The sequence below is a fragment of the Eleginops maclovinus genome, chromosome 4, assembly GCF_036324505.1.
Source record: "Eleginops maclovinus isolate JMC-PN-2008 ecotype Puerto Natales chromosome 4, JC_Emac_rtc_rv5, whole genome shotgun sequence".
Taxonomy (NCBI): Eukaryota; Metazoa; Chordata; class Actinopteri; order Perciformes; family Eleginopidae; genus Eleginops; species Eleginops maclovinus.
The window spans coordinates 33,699,874-33,715,331 of NC_086352.1; the positions used below are offsets into that span (position 1 = coordinate 33,699,874).

General features: G+C 42.3%; 1 protein-coding gene across 6 annotated transcripts in view; it reads left to right on the top strand.

Annotated features, from left to right (window-relative positions):
* arnt2 (aryl-hydrocarbon receptor nuclear translocator 2) overlaps window positions 1-15,458 on the top strand; it is a 55,265-nt gene that overhangs the window by 27,380 nt on the left and 12,427 nt on the right. For all 6 annotated transcript variants that reach the window (XM_063881619.1, XM_063881620.1, XM_063881621.1 and 3 more), the window contains 10 exons: window positions 28-93; window positions 1,214-1,299; window positions 8,470-8,546; window positions 10,993-11,127; window positions 13,304-13,378; window positions 13,644-13,795; window positions 14,195-14,270; window positions 14,660-14,783; window positions 15,036-15,138; window positions 15,228-15,366. In XM_063881619.1, the coding sequence (XP_063737689.1) occupies window positions 28-93; window positions 1,214-1,299; window positions 8,470-8,546; window positions 10,993-11,127; window positions 13,304-13,378; window positions 13,644-13,795; window positions 14,195-14,270; window positions 14,660-14,783; window positions 15,036-15,138; window positions 15,228-15,366 (1,033 nt within the window). The remainder of the gene's footprint in view (window positions 1-27; window positions 94-1,213; window positions 1,300-8,469; window positions 8,547-10,992; window positions 11,128-13,303; window positions 13,379-13,643; window positions 13,796-14,194; window positions 14,271-14,659; window positions 14,784-15,035; window positions 15,139-15,227; window positions 15,367-15,458) is intronic.

Genomic DNA, 15,458 nt, shown 5'->3' on the forward strand with positions numbered 1-15,458 from the left:
GTGTCTCTGTTGTGTGTTTGTGTGCAGGTGCGGTAGTGCTCCACTGGATCACATCTCCCTAAACCGACTATCCAACATGAGGAAGAGATACAGGTACAGGAACCATGGTTTTTATCAACTATAATATCTTGAGAATGTCATTCTAATATTGTTGACACTACCAGTTTTTTGACACACTTTAGACACACTGTACTGGAACAGATAGTAGCCACACATCACACTCTGTATATAAGCAAAGGTGCTTGTATTGTAAAGGCTGGTACTGAGAGAGAGATGAGCCTTAAAGACATCAGAATACTTTATTTATCTATCTAGAGATTAACTTTGTGACAGATGAACCATTTAGAATCAAATAAATAAATATGATATCATGGTGAAGACGTGATGAAGACTCAGGCTCATGGTGAAGACATGATGAAGACTCAGGCTCATGATGAAGACTCAGGCCCATGTTAAAGACATGGTGAGGACTCAGGCTCATGGTAAAGACGTGATGAAGACTCAGGCTCATGCTGAAGACTCAGGCTGATGATGAAGACTCAGGCCCATGTTGAAGACATGATGAAGACTCAGGCTCGTGATGAAGACTCAGGCTCATGATGAAGACACGAAGAAGACTCAGGCTCATGGTGAAGACGTGATGAAGACTCAGGCTGATGATGAAGACTCAGGCCCATGTTGAAGACATGATGAAGACTCAGACTCTTGATGAAGACTCGGGCTTGTGATGAAGACTAAGGCTCATGGGGAAGACTCAGACTTGTGTGAAGACTCAGGCTCGTGATGAAGATTCAGGCTCATGATGAAGCTCTAATCCCTGTCGACCGGAACAGTCTGGAAGCCTTTGTTGGAATCGTTGCAGCCATGTTTTCGTAAACACATTAAACTACACTCTAGATTTTCCATCGGACTCCTAGTGAGTGTTCTTAGGTTGCCCATGCGAGGGCGAGACATGTCTTTTTTCAAATTTTCTCCATAAATCTGGAGTTAACTCTCCTCCTTCCTCTCTTTGGTTTACCCAGCATCCTCTGTGTCCGTCTCCAGATTTCAGTGGGGAGAGAGCTAAATAACTCTCTTTACAAGAAAGGGAAGTGAGAGCACAGCTTTAGAAGTTACTACTTGAAGTATGATGGAATAAAGAGCCAGCAATAGTGGTTGCAACACTGTTTCTGAGGACTAAACAAACATTGTTATGTCTCTGTTTGATGGACAGGAATGGCCTTGGACCCTCAAAAGAAGGAGAGGCTCAGTACTCTGTGGTGCATTGCACTGGCTACATCAAAGCCTGGCCCCCTGCAGGTAAACAAACACACACACACACACACACACACACACACACACACACACACACACACACACACACACACACACACACACACACACACACACACACACACATACACAAACAAACTGAACTGGACCCTCTTGTCTCTATCCCTGCTTAACCTGACAGCCCCTGCCTGCTCAGTCTGCATAAAGCCGCTGTAACCTGAAGCAGCCATGAGCCGTGCACAGCTCTGGATCAGAACCTGAATTCAACCGCAGATCCACAACACACTGTGTGGCCTCTGCATCTCATCCAGGGTGTGACAGTGCAGCAGCAGGATACAGAGTAGCTTTTTGGAAAGCCTGCTCACTTACGGCGTAAAGCAAACATTAAATATTTTTGTCTGAATGTGACTGCTGCGGTGTTTTTGCAGGCTGATAGATTTCCCGACTGATAGTTCTGATTGTTTGCTGTAACAACAAGCCTGAACGTCCCAGGAACGCCAGGTGTTCCTCCTGCTCCTCTGATGAAACCACTTCAGATTGAGCTGTTTGCATTCTTGCTGTCTTTAAATGTCCTAAAAATGCATCTGCCGGGCAGCATTCCTCACATTTGTTATCGAGTGAAACTGGAGGAGGTTTGGCTGAAGTCGCTGCTCTTCCCGGCACATATTGTGTATGGTGATCCCATCCCCACACTGTGATTAGTACTGATAATACCCGGTCCAGAATCTATCTTTGGAGCATGAAGCGGACTCCCCATGGAGGATTTAGACGTGGCTCTGAAGGGTTTGTAGTTTCTGAAGAGCAGCAGTCGCAGTCAGCCAGAGTACACATCTGTTTTACCGTGAATAAGAACTTCCAAAGATATTTCCTGAAGCTCTCCTGTAACCAGGCCAACAATTCTACCGGCCCGTCTTACTGACCTGCAGATACACAATTAAAAAATCTCAAACCAGGTGAAGCCATGGACAATGAGTACAGTTCCTTTTTACCTGCTTAATAACGTTCCTCGCTGTTTGAGGGTTGAGTAAACCAAGTGCACTGACTTTATGGGACTAAACGCACTTAGACAGATACAGATCAACACTCAATACATCAACACAAGCCGTAATTTAGCGTAGTGGTAGTCCATTTTATTTGCCAGAAACTCCCATGAAAATATTCAACTAACAATAAATTAGTCCGACTAGCAAGTATTGTGGTTGCATTAAAAGTCAGATCCTGAAAACACATGATTGACCCTCAGTACACACAGTTTATTGGACTCTATATGTGGGTTCATTCTTTGCTGAGAATGGTCCCAAAGTATTTATCCATATGCTTTAACTACATTTCTTTCATTGAAACTATTTTAATTTAGCTGCTTTTAATGATTAACATGTTTAGTGTAGTATAGATAGGGCTTAGGGCTGAGCGTTCCAGTCAGGGTTAAAAGGTCAGAGCGCTTTTTTTTGGAGAATATGAAAAGGAAAGAACTCAGAAAAGCTGGAAGTACCTACTGAACTCGTTCCAAATGTCAACTGAAACCATCCTGATGGATTTCTCTTCTCTTAAAGTTAAGAAGAGCAGATTATTTCAGAGCAGAAGAATCTGTTGAACAGAGATGATAGAGGAACTATGTGCCTGTTATATAAACGGCTGGGTTGGGAGGGTCACTTCAAAAATGCATTCACTTATAATCACTTGTAAAAAAAGGTGCACTTTGTGATGTACTGGTCAATCTCCTCAGTATGATGTATAGTTTGTGTCCCATAATGATTTTACAAATGCTTTAGTTTTAATGCATTCATTTTAATAAATCAGTCCACCTACTGTATTTAAACAAGGATATTTCAAATAAAAGAATGAAAGTAGCCTTGATTAAATCCAAAAAGATCATGTAGGCAGTACGTCTACCATGATAAATCAGTATTCATTTAAATATGTATTGTATAATTGTTACGCTGCTACTAAACCACATTTTTAAAAATGTAACAGTGATCTGATAAGGCTTTTTTTTAAGGGAATACAATTACCTTTCCCTTGTATCCTGATTACGGTATCCCGTTACATGTAATCTATTACTCCCCAAGCCTTAGTGCTTACTTCAGGCAGCCTCAGCATCATACCCTCATCCATTCCATTCTGTAGTATGTAGTTCATCAGATGCCCTCTCTGACTTGCACACAAACACTCACACACGCAGTGTTTACATAGATGGAGTGGGAGGCCCCCCCTTGGTGTGTTAAAGTGGGGTGATGCAACTCAACAAGTTCAAGTACCACACAACTCAATGGCCTCTTAGAACTTTGATGTGACATGGAATATTCCTCGGTTCAACACACACAAACACACTCACAGGCACCATATGTGTTTTGAAATCATTGACACATGGTTTACATTCTTGCACTGAAAATAAAATCTGCGGAATGTTCTGGGCACAATAGCTCTGGCAGGCGGGGGGGGGATGAGGAGACACAGGCACTGGTTCCGGGCAGATGTATGAAGCAGTCGCTCGCTGCAGATTCAGATACGTTGCACATTGACTGAGGAGAGGACTCATGGTTCTGTTTCATGTGGAGAGGAGATTGTGGAGGCTTACAGTTTTATTGTAAACTGTCCTCGTTAAGTGGAAGGAATTTCAGCAAATGAAAATGTCCGCTCCGTGATAAGCGCAAATTGAACAGCACCCGGCTCAATGTGGACATAATTACAGAGCTTTCTGTGTTTCCATAGGCTGTTCCCCGGGCCTTTGGATGTGTAGGGTCCTCTGTGTATCCGGGATCTTCCAGACCAGGATTACAGTATATGTTACCAAAGGTTCATGGATAGGCTGATATGATCTGAATTCAATCACATTCTTTTCAGCCTATAGCCCATACAGTTCTTTTATTTTGGGTATCTGCCAAAACCCAGTCCGACCCATTACTATACAAGTATACCTAAATGTTACAGCTCTGTAAAAAATAAAGAGACCACTCCATATATTTTTTAAATCTCAATTTCTACATGTACTGCAGCCATTTCCGTGTCTGTTGAATTCCAACACAGAGAAACGTTGTCAGTAGTTTATAAAATACAATAAAAATTAAAAATGGTTTAACTCAAAGACATACCTATCAATCAGGGGTGTCAAACTCAATTTCATTGCGGGCCACATTAGCATTATGGTTGCACTCAAAGGGCTGGCTTTTAAGACAATATAAATATATAATGTGTATAAAATAATGTGTTATATTACATAACTGCCTCTGCATTGAATAATTATTGGTTTTGGTAATAACTACATCTGAAAGCAGAAGTCTAGAGGAAATAATTGCAAGGGAAAATATGCAACAACTACAACAATTGTACAATGTATTTAAAAAATGAGTTTGGTAGCATCAACACATAGTTTTGCACTGACATATGGTGCATGTAGACAGAAATACTGTATGTGGGTGCACACTGACATTTCTCTGTCTGTTAAATAAAACCCATGAATTTATGAGATTAATTAGCCTTATTATTTTTAGATCAATCACTATTTAAGTATTTAGAATTAGAATTTTGCAATATTTGAATAGTCTGAAAGCCAAGACTTTGAAACCCCCTGTTCCAGACCCTGGGGTGTTACTTCCACCTGTCACTCATTATTGTCAGGGATGAGGAGGGGCGGGGAGGAGGAACAGAGAGGAGACGGTGATCGCGAGAGTTTTCCTCTTGCCTTCACAAACTTTACACACGCATTTACAAGTATTCATCGTCTGAATATAGAGAAAACAAATTCATAAGCTGCAAGTCAAGACGTCATGTCTTTCTCAAATCACAAAAGTGGAAATAACCGTAATGTTTAAAAAAAAAACATGAATCCATGTGTGTCTCTGAATGAGCCGCAGCGACATCGGACTGACTCTAACAGAGCGGGTCATTCTGTGAAGATCAGCCGTCTGTTGGTTCTGGTTCCGGTGTTTCTTGTCTCGGTTGCTGAAGTTGCTCCGTGTTTGGTGTCGCTGTGCCGCTGTAACTAAGCTCTGTCACTCACTGCCTTACTCGACACTGACTGAAGTCGCTACAGTGCGCATGTCACAAAACGAAATGAATTGAGGGACATGTAGTTTATGGGCAACAAGCTTCTGTAAAGCGGTGTGTAGCTGTATAATAAACATTATATACTTTGAAAACTCGTGGGCCACATAAAATGAGTCTGCGGGCTGGATGTTTGATAAACAACAGTTTTACTCATTAACAGGGTGACTAGACAAAGAGCTAAAGTCAAATTAAACAGGTACAAACCAGGGAGGGCATGTGGGACAAGGGCAGGAGCACAAGGAGAAGACGACAGATTGACAAAGAACACTTAATCAGAGAGGCATATGTAGAGACTGGACGGATTACCTTTGAGAGGACACAGCTGGAGGGGGCAGGTAGAGACACAGCTGGAGGGGGCAGGTAGAGACACAGCTGGAGTGGGCAGGTAAAGACACAAGGGCAGCAAGGAGATCACACTCAGCTGGAAACAATCAGGGACATTACAAAGGTGGGAAAAAACACAAAGGTAGGAAGTAAAACCAGACACACAGAGAGAATACAGGTCAAAATAAAACAGGAAACATTAAACACAATAACTAAGATCGTGACACCAGGTGGGTAAGGAGTGCTGGTGAGCCAGGTGATGGGGATTCCCTCACGGATGTTGAAAGAGAACTGGGTACAGCGAGAGCAGGGCTCCGTTCATTCCTATGAGAGTTGCGCATGAAGCCAAAAATGGAGCGACTGGAGATGCAAAAAGATACCGGATCATCCCCATAAAGCAAATTAACTTGGGTTTTCCTTATGCCCCGCCTCCAATCTGCTAACATTGGCTCTGTCAAATGAATGGAGGGGGAAAATAACTCTTGATTCGGCTTCAAGCTAAACTTTTAGACACTAACGATTTAAATAAGGGCTATAAAAGTGTATATCTGGGTAGTTTATTTGGATTTTTTCTGAATATGCTGATTAACACAAGTCTCTTTCCCAATGTAAGTCAATGGGAAAACGTTTTTTGGGGCCCAATGACGTCACAGACTGACATGGCAGCTACAGTACCGCAGTTTGGTAACAAGAAAATGTTGCTTCAGTGCCCGCCGAAATCCCTAGGGTGTTTGAAGTGGTGAGTGGGTGGTTGGGGTTTATCTGCCCGTAGCCATGGCCTGTAGCAAACACTAATGTCTGAAAGATTTGAGAAAAGTTGGCCATAGACGAGCAGGACTAGGAAAGAAGAATGGCCTGGATGAAAAGGACAAAGAGAAGAGTCTCCTCTGCTTAATGTCCTTGTTCAGCCTTGTGTTACCGAGTGGAGCGTCTGTCCTCACACTCAATCTCTCGGTTAACTGCTTGAATAGATTCATATTCAGCCTGTCATCAACCTACCCTCAGAAATAATGTCATTAAGGGGAAGCTGGTATGATATTTATGAAGCGGGTAAAGTAAAGGTCAGCGCTGTCTCAAAACCAAGCTGCTCCCACTGTTTATTACGCTGCTTTTTTTAAAACACAGAGGAGAGATAACACATCCCGCCGTGTTCAAACTTAGCATTTACTTTCCTTTGTCTGTCACATCCCGCTGCATAAATCATTTTTCACTTGCACAAACTCCATGTTCCTTAGTGACTCAGTGCTGTGGTAAAGAAGAAGAGTGCTGGCAGGGGGAAGTGGAAAACAGAGAGAACATTACAAAATAATCACATTTTGTTTGATTTTTGCCCACAACAATCCATTAAAATGTAAGTATGGAAGTTCATGATGAAACATTTGGCACTATCCAAAATAAAATACACTATAATTCACACATGAAGATGAACCAGAGACAAACAGACATCAGACCCTGCATCTGTACTAGAAACAACATAGAAGCAATCTAGAGCAATTGACATGGTTGAGGGTGAGACAACATGTAATACTAAGACCTATAGAGCTAATAATTCAGGATGCCTTTAACTTGCTAAAAAAAATACTTAGATAACCACCTGCATGCATGCATGTATGAGCCTATGTGCATAAGAACTAACACAATAAAGAACCCACTCATAAAAGAAAAAGCTCAGTAGCACCGGCAGGAGTTGAGAACTAATCTAAAACACGTTAGTTTTTTCTGAATGTATTTATGCTGCTTTTTAATATATTTATTGATGTACAGCACTTTGGTTAGTTTTAAATGTGCTATATAAACAAAGCTGGTTGGATTGGATTAGTAACTCTGGTATAATTCATCCTTATTGAAGAATATCTGTGAGAGAACAAAGCCACTGCTGCTGGGACTGGCACTTACTGAGATGTATTATTTGAAGAATACACAAATAGTGGAACAGTTCTGATGGTCTTGTATTGTGATAGATGTATCTCTGTGTGGAGGCCTGAGGGTGAAAACAGTTCTTATAAATCAGTGGGGAGCAGAGTCAGCCTGAGGTGACCTCACTGCTGCCAAGATCAAGCAGCCCACTGAGAATGAGCTGGATAGACTTCAGAAGAAGAGCCTTTATTTATCCCCAAGGGGAACTTTTAGTTTTCCAACTCTTTTATTGTAGACAGTAAACTTCACACATGCACCGGACCGATACACATTACTCACGTGCACGCTAATGGAGAGGTGTCAGAGATAAAAGGCTGCTGGTTTCCGGCAGCAGTTGGGCGTTTTGATGCCTTGCTCGAGGACACCCAGTGTTTAGGAGGTGATCTGGCACCTCTCAAGCAACCTTTCCAATAGTGGTGGGAATCACTTCACTTGAGCCACGATACGATAGTATTGCTATTCTAGGATATGCTAAAAATTGCGATACGATATATGGCGCATTTCTGATTTCTCTCTCCTCACTGACTCCATCTTTGTTTGGTCTAACTTCCTGCCAATCCCACTGACTTTACCCATGGCCATGACCGCACAAGAGAAAGCTCAGCACCATGTAGTGGATTGGAAAAGCAATTGATACCAAAAACTTGAAATTGGATTTGCAATATGAATAGTCTATATAATAAAATATCGTTGTGTATCGATACAATATCACCACGCAAAGTATCGCCATACTATGCTGTATCGATTATTCCCCCCACCCCTACTTTCCACCCTGTATTTTTTATATTTATGGTCAGATCGAGATTGGAACCGGCGACCCTACAGTCTGAGCTACTGCCAAACAAATCACCTTTAAGAAGAACGTCTGCCTCTGTTTCACACCCTCGTCTCTCTCTTTCTGTTCCTCAGGTATGACTATACCAGAAGAAGACACTGAGGCAGGGCAGACTGGAAAATACTGCCTAGTGGCCATCGGACGACTGCAGGTGTGTGTGTGTGTGTGTGTGTGTGTGTGTGTGTGTGTGTGTTTGTGTGTATCTCCCCTCTAGCTTTCTCTCTGTTTCCTACTCATTCCCTGTCATGTCAGCTAAACAGTATAATGAAGGCTAATAATTACAAACCAAATATCCCAGATAATGAGACTTCTGTTGTTGTTTTTATAACTCTGCTTCTTTCACGTGCTGCCAGATTCAGATATAAAACTGCTATACACATACAGTGGGGCAAAAAAGTATTTAGTCAGCCACCAATTGTGCAAGTTCTCCCATTTAAAAAGATGAGAGAGGCCTGTAATTTTCATCATAGGTACACCTCAACTATGAGAGACAGAATGGGGGAAACAATCCAGTAAATCACATTGTAGGATTTTTAATGAATTAATTTTCAAATGATTGTGGAAAATAAGTATTTGGTCAATAACAAAAGTTCATCTCAATACTTTGTTATACACCCTTTTTTGGCAATGACAGAGGTCAAACGTTTTCTGTAAGTCTTCACAAGGTTTCCACACACTGTTGCTGGTATTTTGGCCCATTCCTCCATGCAGATCTCCTCTAAAGCAGTGATGTTTTGGGGCTGTCACTGGGCAACACAGACTTCAACTCCCTCCAAAGATTTTCTATGGGGTTGAGATCTGGAGACTGGCAAGGCCACTCCAGGACCTTGAAATGCTTCTTACGGAGCCACTCCTTCGTTGCCCTGGCGGTGTGTTTGGGTTCATTGTCATGCTGAAAGACCCAGCCACGCTTCATCTTCAGTGCCCTTGCTGATGGAAGGAGGTTTTCACTCAAAATCTCACGATACATGGCCCCATTCATTCTTTCCTTTACACGGATCAGTCGTCCTGGTCCCTTTGCAGAAAAACAGCCCCAAAGCATGATGTCTCCACCCCCATGCTTCACAGTAGGTATGGTGTTCTTTGGATGCAACTCTGCATTCTTTCTCCTCCAAACACGACGAGTTGAGTTTTTACCAAAGAGTTCTATTTTGGTTTCATCTGACCATATGACATTCTCCCAATCCTCTTCTGATCATCCAAATGCCCTCTAGCAAACTTCAGACGGGCCTGGACATGTACTGGCTTAAGCAGGGGGACACGTCTGGAACTGCAGGATTTAAGTCCCTGGCGGCGTAGTGTGTTACTGATGGTAGCCTCTGTTACTTTGGTCCCAGCTCTCTGCAGGTCATTCACTAGGTCCCCCCGTGTGGTTCTGGGATTTTTGCTCACCGTTCTTGTGATCATTTTGACCCCACGGGGTGAGATCTTGCGTGGAGCCCCAGATGGAGGGAGATTAGCAGTGGTCTTGTATGTCTTCCATTTTCTAATAATTGCTCCCACAGTTGATTTCTTCACACCAAGCTGCTTACCTATTGCAGATTCAGTTTTCCCAGCCTGGTGCAGGTCTACAATTTTGTCTCTGGTCTCCTTTGACAGCTCTTTGGTCTTGGCCATAGTGGAGTTTGGAGAATTACTGTTTGAGGTTGTGGACAGGTGTCTTTTATACTGATAACGAGTTCAAAAAGGTGCCATTAATACAGGTAACGAGTGGAGGACAGAGGAGCCTCTTAAAGAAGAAGTTACAGGTCTGTGAGAGCCAGAAATCTTGCTTGTTTGTAGGTGACCAAATACTTATTTTACCGAGGAATTTACCAATAAATTCATTAAAAATCCTACAATGTGATTTCCTGGATTGTTTCCCCCGTTCTGTCTCTCATAGTTGAGGTATACCTATGATGAAAATTACAGGCATCTCTCATCTTTTTAAATGGGAGAACTTGCACAATTGATGACTGACTAAATACTTTTTTGCCCCACTGTATATTATTTTCAAGAGTATCAAACTTCCTGAAGGCGCTCCTCCAGCATCATCATGTCTCACCTGTCCCTGTTTCACACTCTTATTATTTCAACAAGCTGGCTAAACATTGATTAATGCTTCTGTCAAAGTTTTTAAACTTCAATGGAAAAGATGGCTGGCTGAGAGTCTGATTTCAAAAGTGAAGTCATGAAGTGTTTGGAGTTCTTTCTATGATTTTATTACACTTGTAAATGATTAAATTAGCAGTGTGATTCCACCCTGAGTCTGTGTGTCATCATATGTAATGTAGCAGGAGCTACCCCAGAGGCCAAGTGTTAATACATCTGTCTGTCTGCAGACACATCTTGTCACTGGAATCAATGAATTAATCACACTCTTTAAGTAGTTCCATGGTACAAATGACTCATTTTCCTCAGGGGACATTACTGACTGTTCAGCATCCAGCAGCCTGGGTCCTTAGAGCCTCTCAATCTGTAAAAGACATTTCACTATTAAAGGGGGAAGACTTCAGATCCTCTGTTTTTACTCATATTTCTCTATAAACGTGTCACTTGTAGCTGTAGATTTCTCCTCTTCATGTATGTAAATGATGTACCCCCCCCTCCCCTCTCAGGTAACCAGCTCCCCGGTCTCTATGGACATGAACGGCCTGTCGGTGCCCACAGAGTTCCTGTCGCGCCACAACTCAGACGGTGTCATCACCTTCGTGGACCCACGCTGCATCAACGTGATTGGCTATCAGCCGCAGGTGAGCGGAGAGGATTAAAATGACTCTGCTGAAACGGTCATGAATATTGAATATCTTTATTTTTCTCACACTGCCTGTGCTGCAGCACCTCTTTTCACCCTCTGTCTGAAACCAGAGCCCAGTCTGCTCTGATTGGCTAGCTGGCCGGTTCTTGTGGTCAGTTTAGAGATGTGTTAGCTTATGTGAGCCAGTTAGCCACACTAGGTCAAAGTCTGGCATTTTTGCATAGGTAAAAAGACCAAGTTAGTTGTTGGAGTAATATTCCAGCTTGTAACCATAACCACACCTGGACACTTGAACAACATGTCCATATTTCTATAAAAATTATAGGTTAAGTTAATGCTCATTCAGCTGATAAGCACAACAGTTTAAACATGATAGCATTAGCTAGCAGCTCAGTGAGCTTTAGGACTTTAGCCTCTGCAAGACCATTTAAATGCACAACATCTAATATAACACACTACAGGAAAACCCCAATGATCATTAAAGGGCCTCTTTAAAGATGCAGGGGACATTTGCCGACAGATTCATATGACCAACATTGACTTCTCATGGGGTTTTAATTAAATTTTAAGTGGTAATCGTAAATCTTCACTGCAGAATGAACCAGGCCTTAATTTGAAACAGGCTTGAGTGTTTTATACATTTGTATTTTGACTTTATTTCAGTCACATAGCTCCCTGTTTTCTAACACACCCTCCTGATAAAGTGAGAGTACATACAAGTGTTTTATTCTCATCACCCGTCAGCTCTCACTCGCTGTTGTTTAAACAACAACGATTTTCATTCATTAACTCATTCCACTTGCAACTTTGACACTGCTGCTCAACAATTAACTCAACACAATCTCCACAATGGGTTTACAATAAAAAACGTTCCAGTTGCTGTAAGGCATAATATTCCCCCTTTTAATGATGCACATTAGTCTGAATTGGAAGCATTTTATTGCCTGTGCAGCAATAAAAAGGGATACATTTGGAATGAGATTGTATTTCTGTGAGAAGACATGCTGTTCTGATTATTATCGCCTGCCAAACAGGGTGTTATGTTAATAGTCACAATTTGATCAGTATATTAACACTCTTCTGTTGAAATGAAAGGTCAGTTTAGTTCATTTATACAAAATAAGGCTCAAAGAAACACACGGAGGCTCTGCTGCTCACGATAGGGATCAGATCAAATCCTCATGTTGTGCACATGGACACATTCTATGACTCAGCTGCCCTGCTTTGATCACCTGTTGCTGTGGTGACAGTGGAAATAAGCAGAGCAGGAAGAAATCATTTGTGCTGCTACGTGAAACATTCCTGTGGTCCGTGTTTGTTGACTGCTTTCCTCAGCAGGAAGAACCCGGTGACTCAGGACTTCTGCTTCATAACAAAGACATGCTGTCTGGAGGAGCTACCACAATGTCTTTGTTACATTCCTTCAGAACTTTTGTCTTAGTTCAGATACAATTTGTGGCATTTCATTTATTAAACCTAACTTTATTGAACTCTAATTAGCTTCCTGCTTTAAGTAAAGTCTGCCAATCCCCTGGACTAAACTGCATTTCAAATCTTTATAAATTATTATTTTACCTTAAAAAGTCAGCAGACTATATAGATAGACATCACTTATTTGATCAGGTAGGAGGTTGCTACTTTATTTATGTCTATATGACGTTATTTTGAGCATGGACTGAGCAGTTACAACGTTAGCTTTACCTAGCCTGATGGATCCAATCTCCTCTCAGAAAACACACATTCAAATGTTTTTCTTTCAGACACACTTGTTAAAGCACTAATTCCTATTTTTTACTAACCTGTATCAATATGTAGTTATTTTGGCATCATTTTGATAGATGTCCTACTCATAAATCACAGCAAAATATGTTCATTTTGTCTTCATGGAGATAAGCCCCGCCTCCTCTTCAGCACTTCAAGTTGATGTGACGCTAGTAAACACAACTGAGTCAAACTCCTGTGAGCAATGCTTGGCGAATGTTTGCTTTGCGTCTGACGTGAATGCATCATATCCCTCTCAGAACTGTTTTTGATTCCTGTTCAGAAGAAAACAAATCTGTGACCACAGCGTTCCTTCTGTACTGTGTTTTTCCATGTTTTTATTCGGGTACTTTATTTAATGACGATATGTTCTACATAGATGAGATAAATGATGTTCTCTTGTGCTGCAGGACCTGCTGGGGAAAGACATCCTGGAGTTCTGCCATCCTGAGGACCAGAGTCACCTGAGAGAGAGCTTCCAGCAGGTGAGACACAGCTGCAGCTCTGCATCAGATCTCAGAGTCCGTTAAACAATACTTACAGAGGTGGAAGAAGTGCCCAGATCTTAGTAAAAGTAGCAAAAGTGCATCGTGAAAATACTCTGTTACAGGTAAAAATGCTGCTTTCATATAAAAATAAAAGTAAAAATGTATACACATCAAACGACTGGTACCAAAGGTAAAAGTACTTTTGCGTAATGGCTCTTTTGAAGGAGGGATATTGACGAATGTGTTCCCCCCCCCTCTGCAGGTGGTGAAGCTGAAGGGTCAGGTTCTCTCCGTCATGTACCGCTTCAGGATGAAGAACAGGGAGTGGATGTTGATCAGAACCAGCAGCTTCACCTTCCAGAACCCTTACTCTGACGAGATCGAGTACATCATCTGCACCAACACCAATGTCAAGTGGGTCCCACACACACACACACACACACACACACACACACACACACACACACACACACACACACACACACACACACACAAAATCTACATTTAACATTTTCCAATAATAGAGTTGTGGCATTGAACAAATGTATAAAATAAAACAGAAAGCTTCTGCTAGTGAAAAATAGCAGAGCGCTGGAATGTCCAAATTGACTCATCATAATGGAGAGAACTGATCCATGTAATAAGGAAGAAGATATTCCCATCCAAAACACTACATGATGTGTACGGTGATGTACATTAACTGTTTATTTTATCATGTAGGTTGTCTTATTATGGAATTTAAATCAAGCATCAAGTACTGAATGTGTCAGTGTGCAGTGCTGATGGAGTGTGTATGTGTGTGTGTGTGTGCAGGCAGCTGCAGCAGCAGCAGCAGGCGGAGCTGGAGGTGCACCAGAGAGACGGACTGACAGCCTATGACCTGTCCCAGGTATCCCTCCTGCCTCAACATTGTGTAGTCCCACTCGGCTGGCTGCGTAGATGGAATTTTAGTTGAAATTATTACAAGATCATTTTAAAATATCAGCATTCTTGTAGCAAAAAAACATTTTTCATATCATGTGGTGCAGTTCAGTTGCAGAACACTTGCACAGGCAGCTAACACTACCAGGAATAGAGTGGATGATGAATTCCCAGGATGCAGGAAACTAGAACTGTCCCTTAATCTGAACATTTTTCCTCTGATTGGCTACTCAACTGAAAAGCTGACTTTGCTGATTTGCAGTTACTTTTGGATAGAAGCGCTTCTGAAATGTGCTGCATTCTTAATTTGTGTGAGTTAGGTATCTTTAACTTCAACCATTATCCCCCCCATCACAGGTGCCTGTGGCCGGCGTCAGCAGTGGAGTCCACGAGGCGGGGAAGAACATCGACAAGACAGCAGTGCTGTTCTCCCAGGAGAGAGACCCCCGCTTCGCAGAGATGTACAGCGGCATCTCCGGCTGTAAGACGCGCACACACACCTGTCCTCAATACTGTCCTCTTTGTGCCTGTCACATTGCTGACCCTGGTGTGTGTGTGTGTGTGTGTGTGTGTGTGTGTGTGTGTGTGTGTGTGTGTGTGTGTGTGTGTGTGTGTGTGTGTGTATGTGTATGTGTATGTGTATGTGTATGTGTATGTGTATGTGTGTATGTGTGTATGTGTGTATGTGTGTATGTGTGTATGTGTGTGTGTGTGTGTGTGTGTGTGTGTGTAGCTGCAGATAAGAAGATGATGGTCCCCTCCTCTACAGCTGGAGGACAGCAGCTCTACTCACAGAGCTCTCCCTTCCAGCAGGGGCACTCTGGGAAAAGCTTCAGGTACAGGAGTGTGAGGATATCAGGCCTCAGCTGCACTGTGGAGCAAATATCATATTTCATTTCATTTTTGTGTGTCCCTGTGAACACAGCTCCTCGGTGATCCATGTCCCCGGTGTGAACGACATACAGCCATCAGGCTCGTCCAATCAGAATCTCGCTCAGATCTCCAGACAGCTAAACCCAGGCCAGGTGGCATGGTCAGGCAACCGTCCCCCCTTCTCTGGACAGGTACACACACACAGCTGGATCTTATTGGTTATGTTTTATATGAGTCAGGTTTGAAACATTTTCAATGACCGTGACAGATGGGATCAAATAAT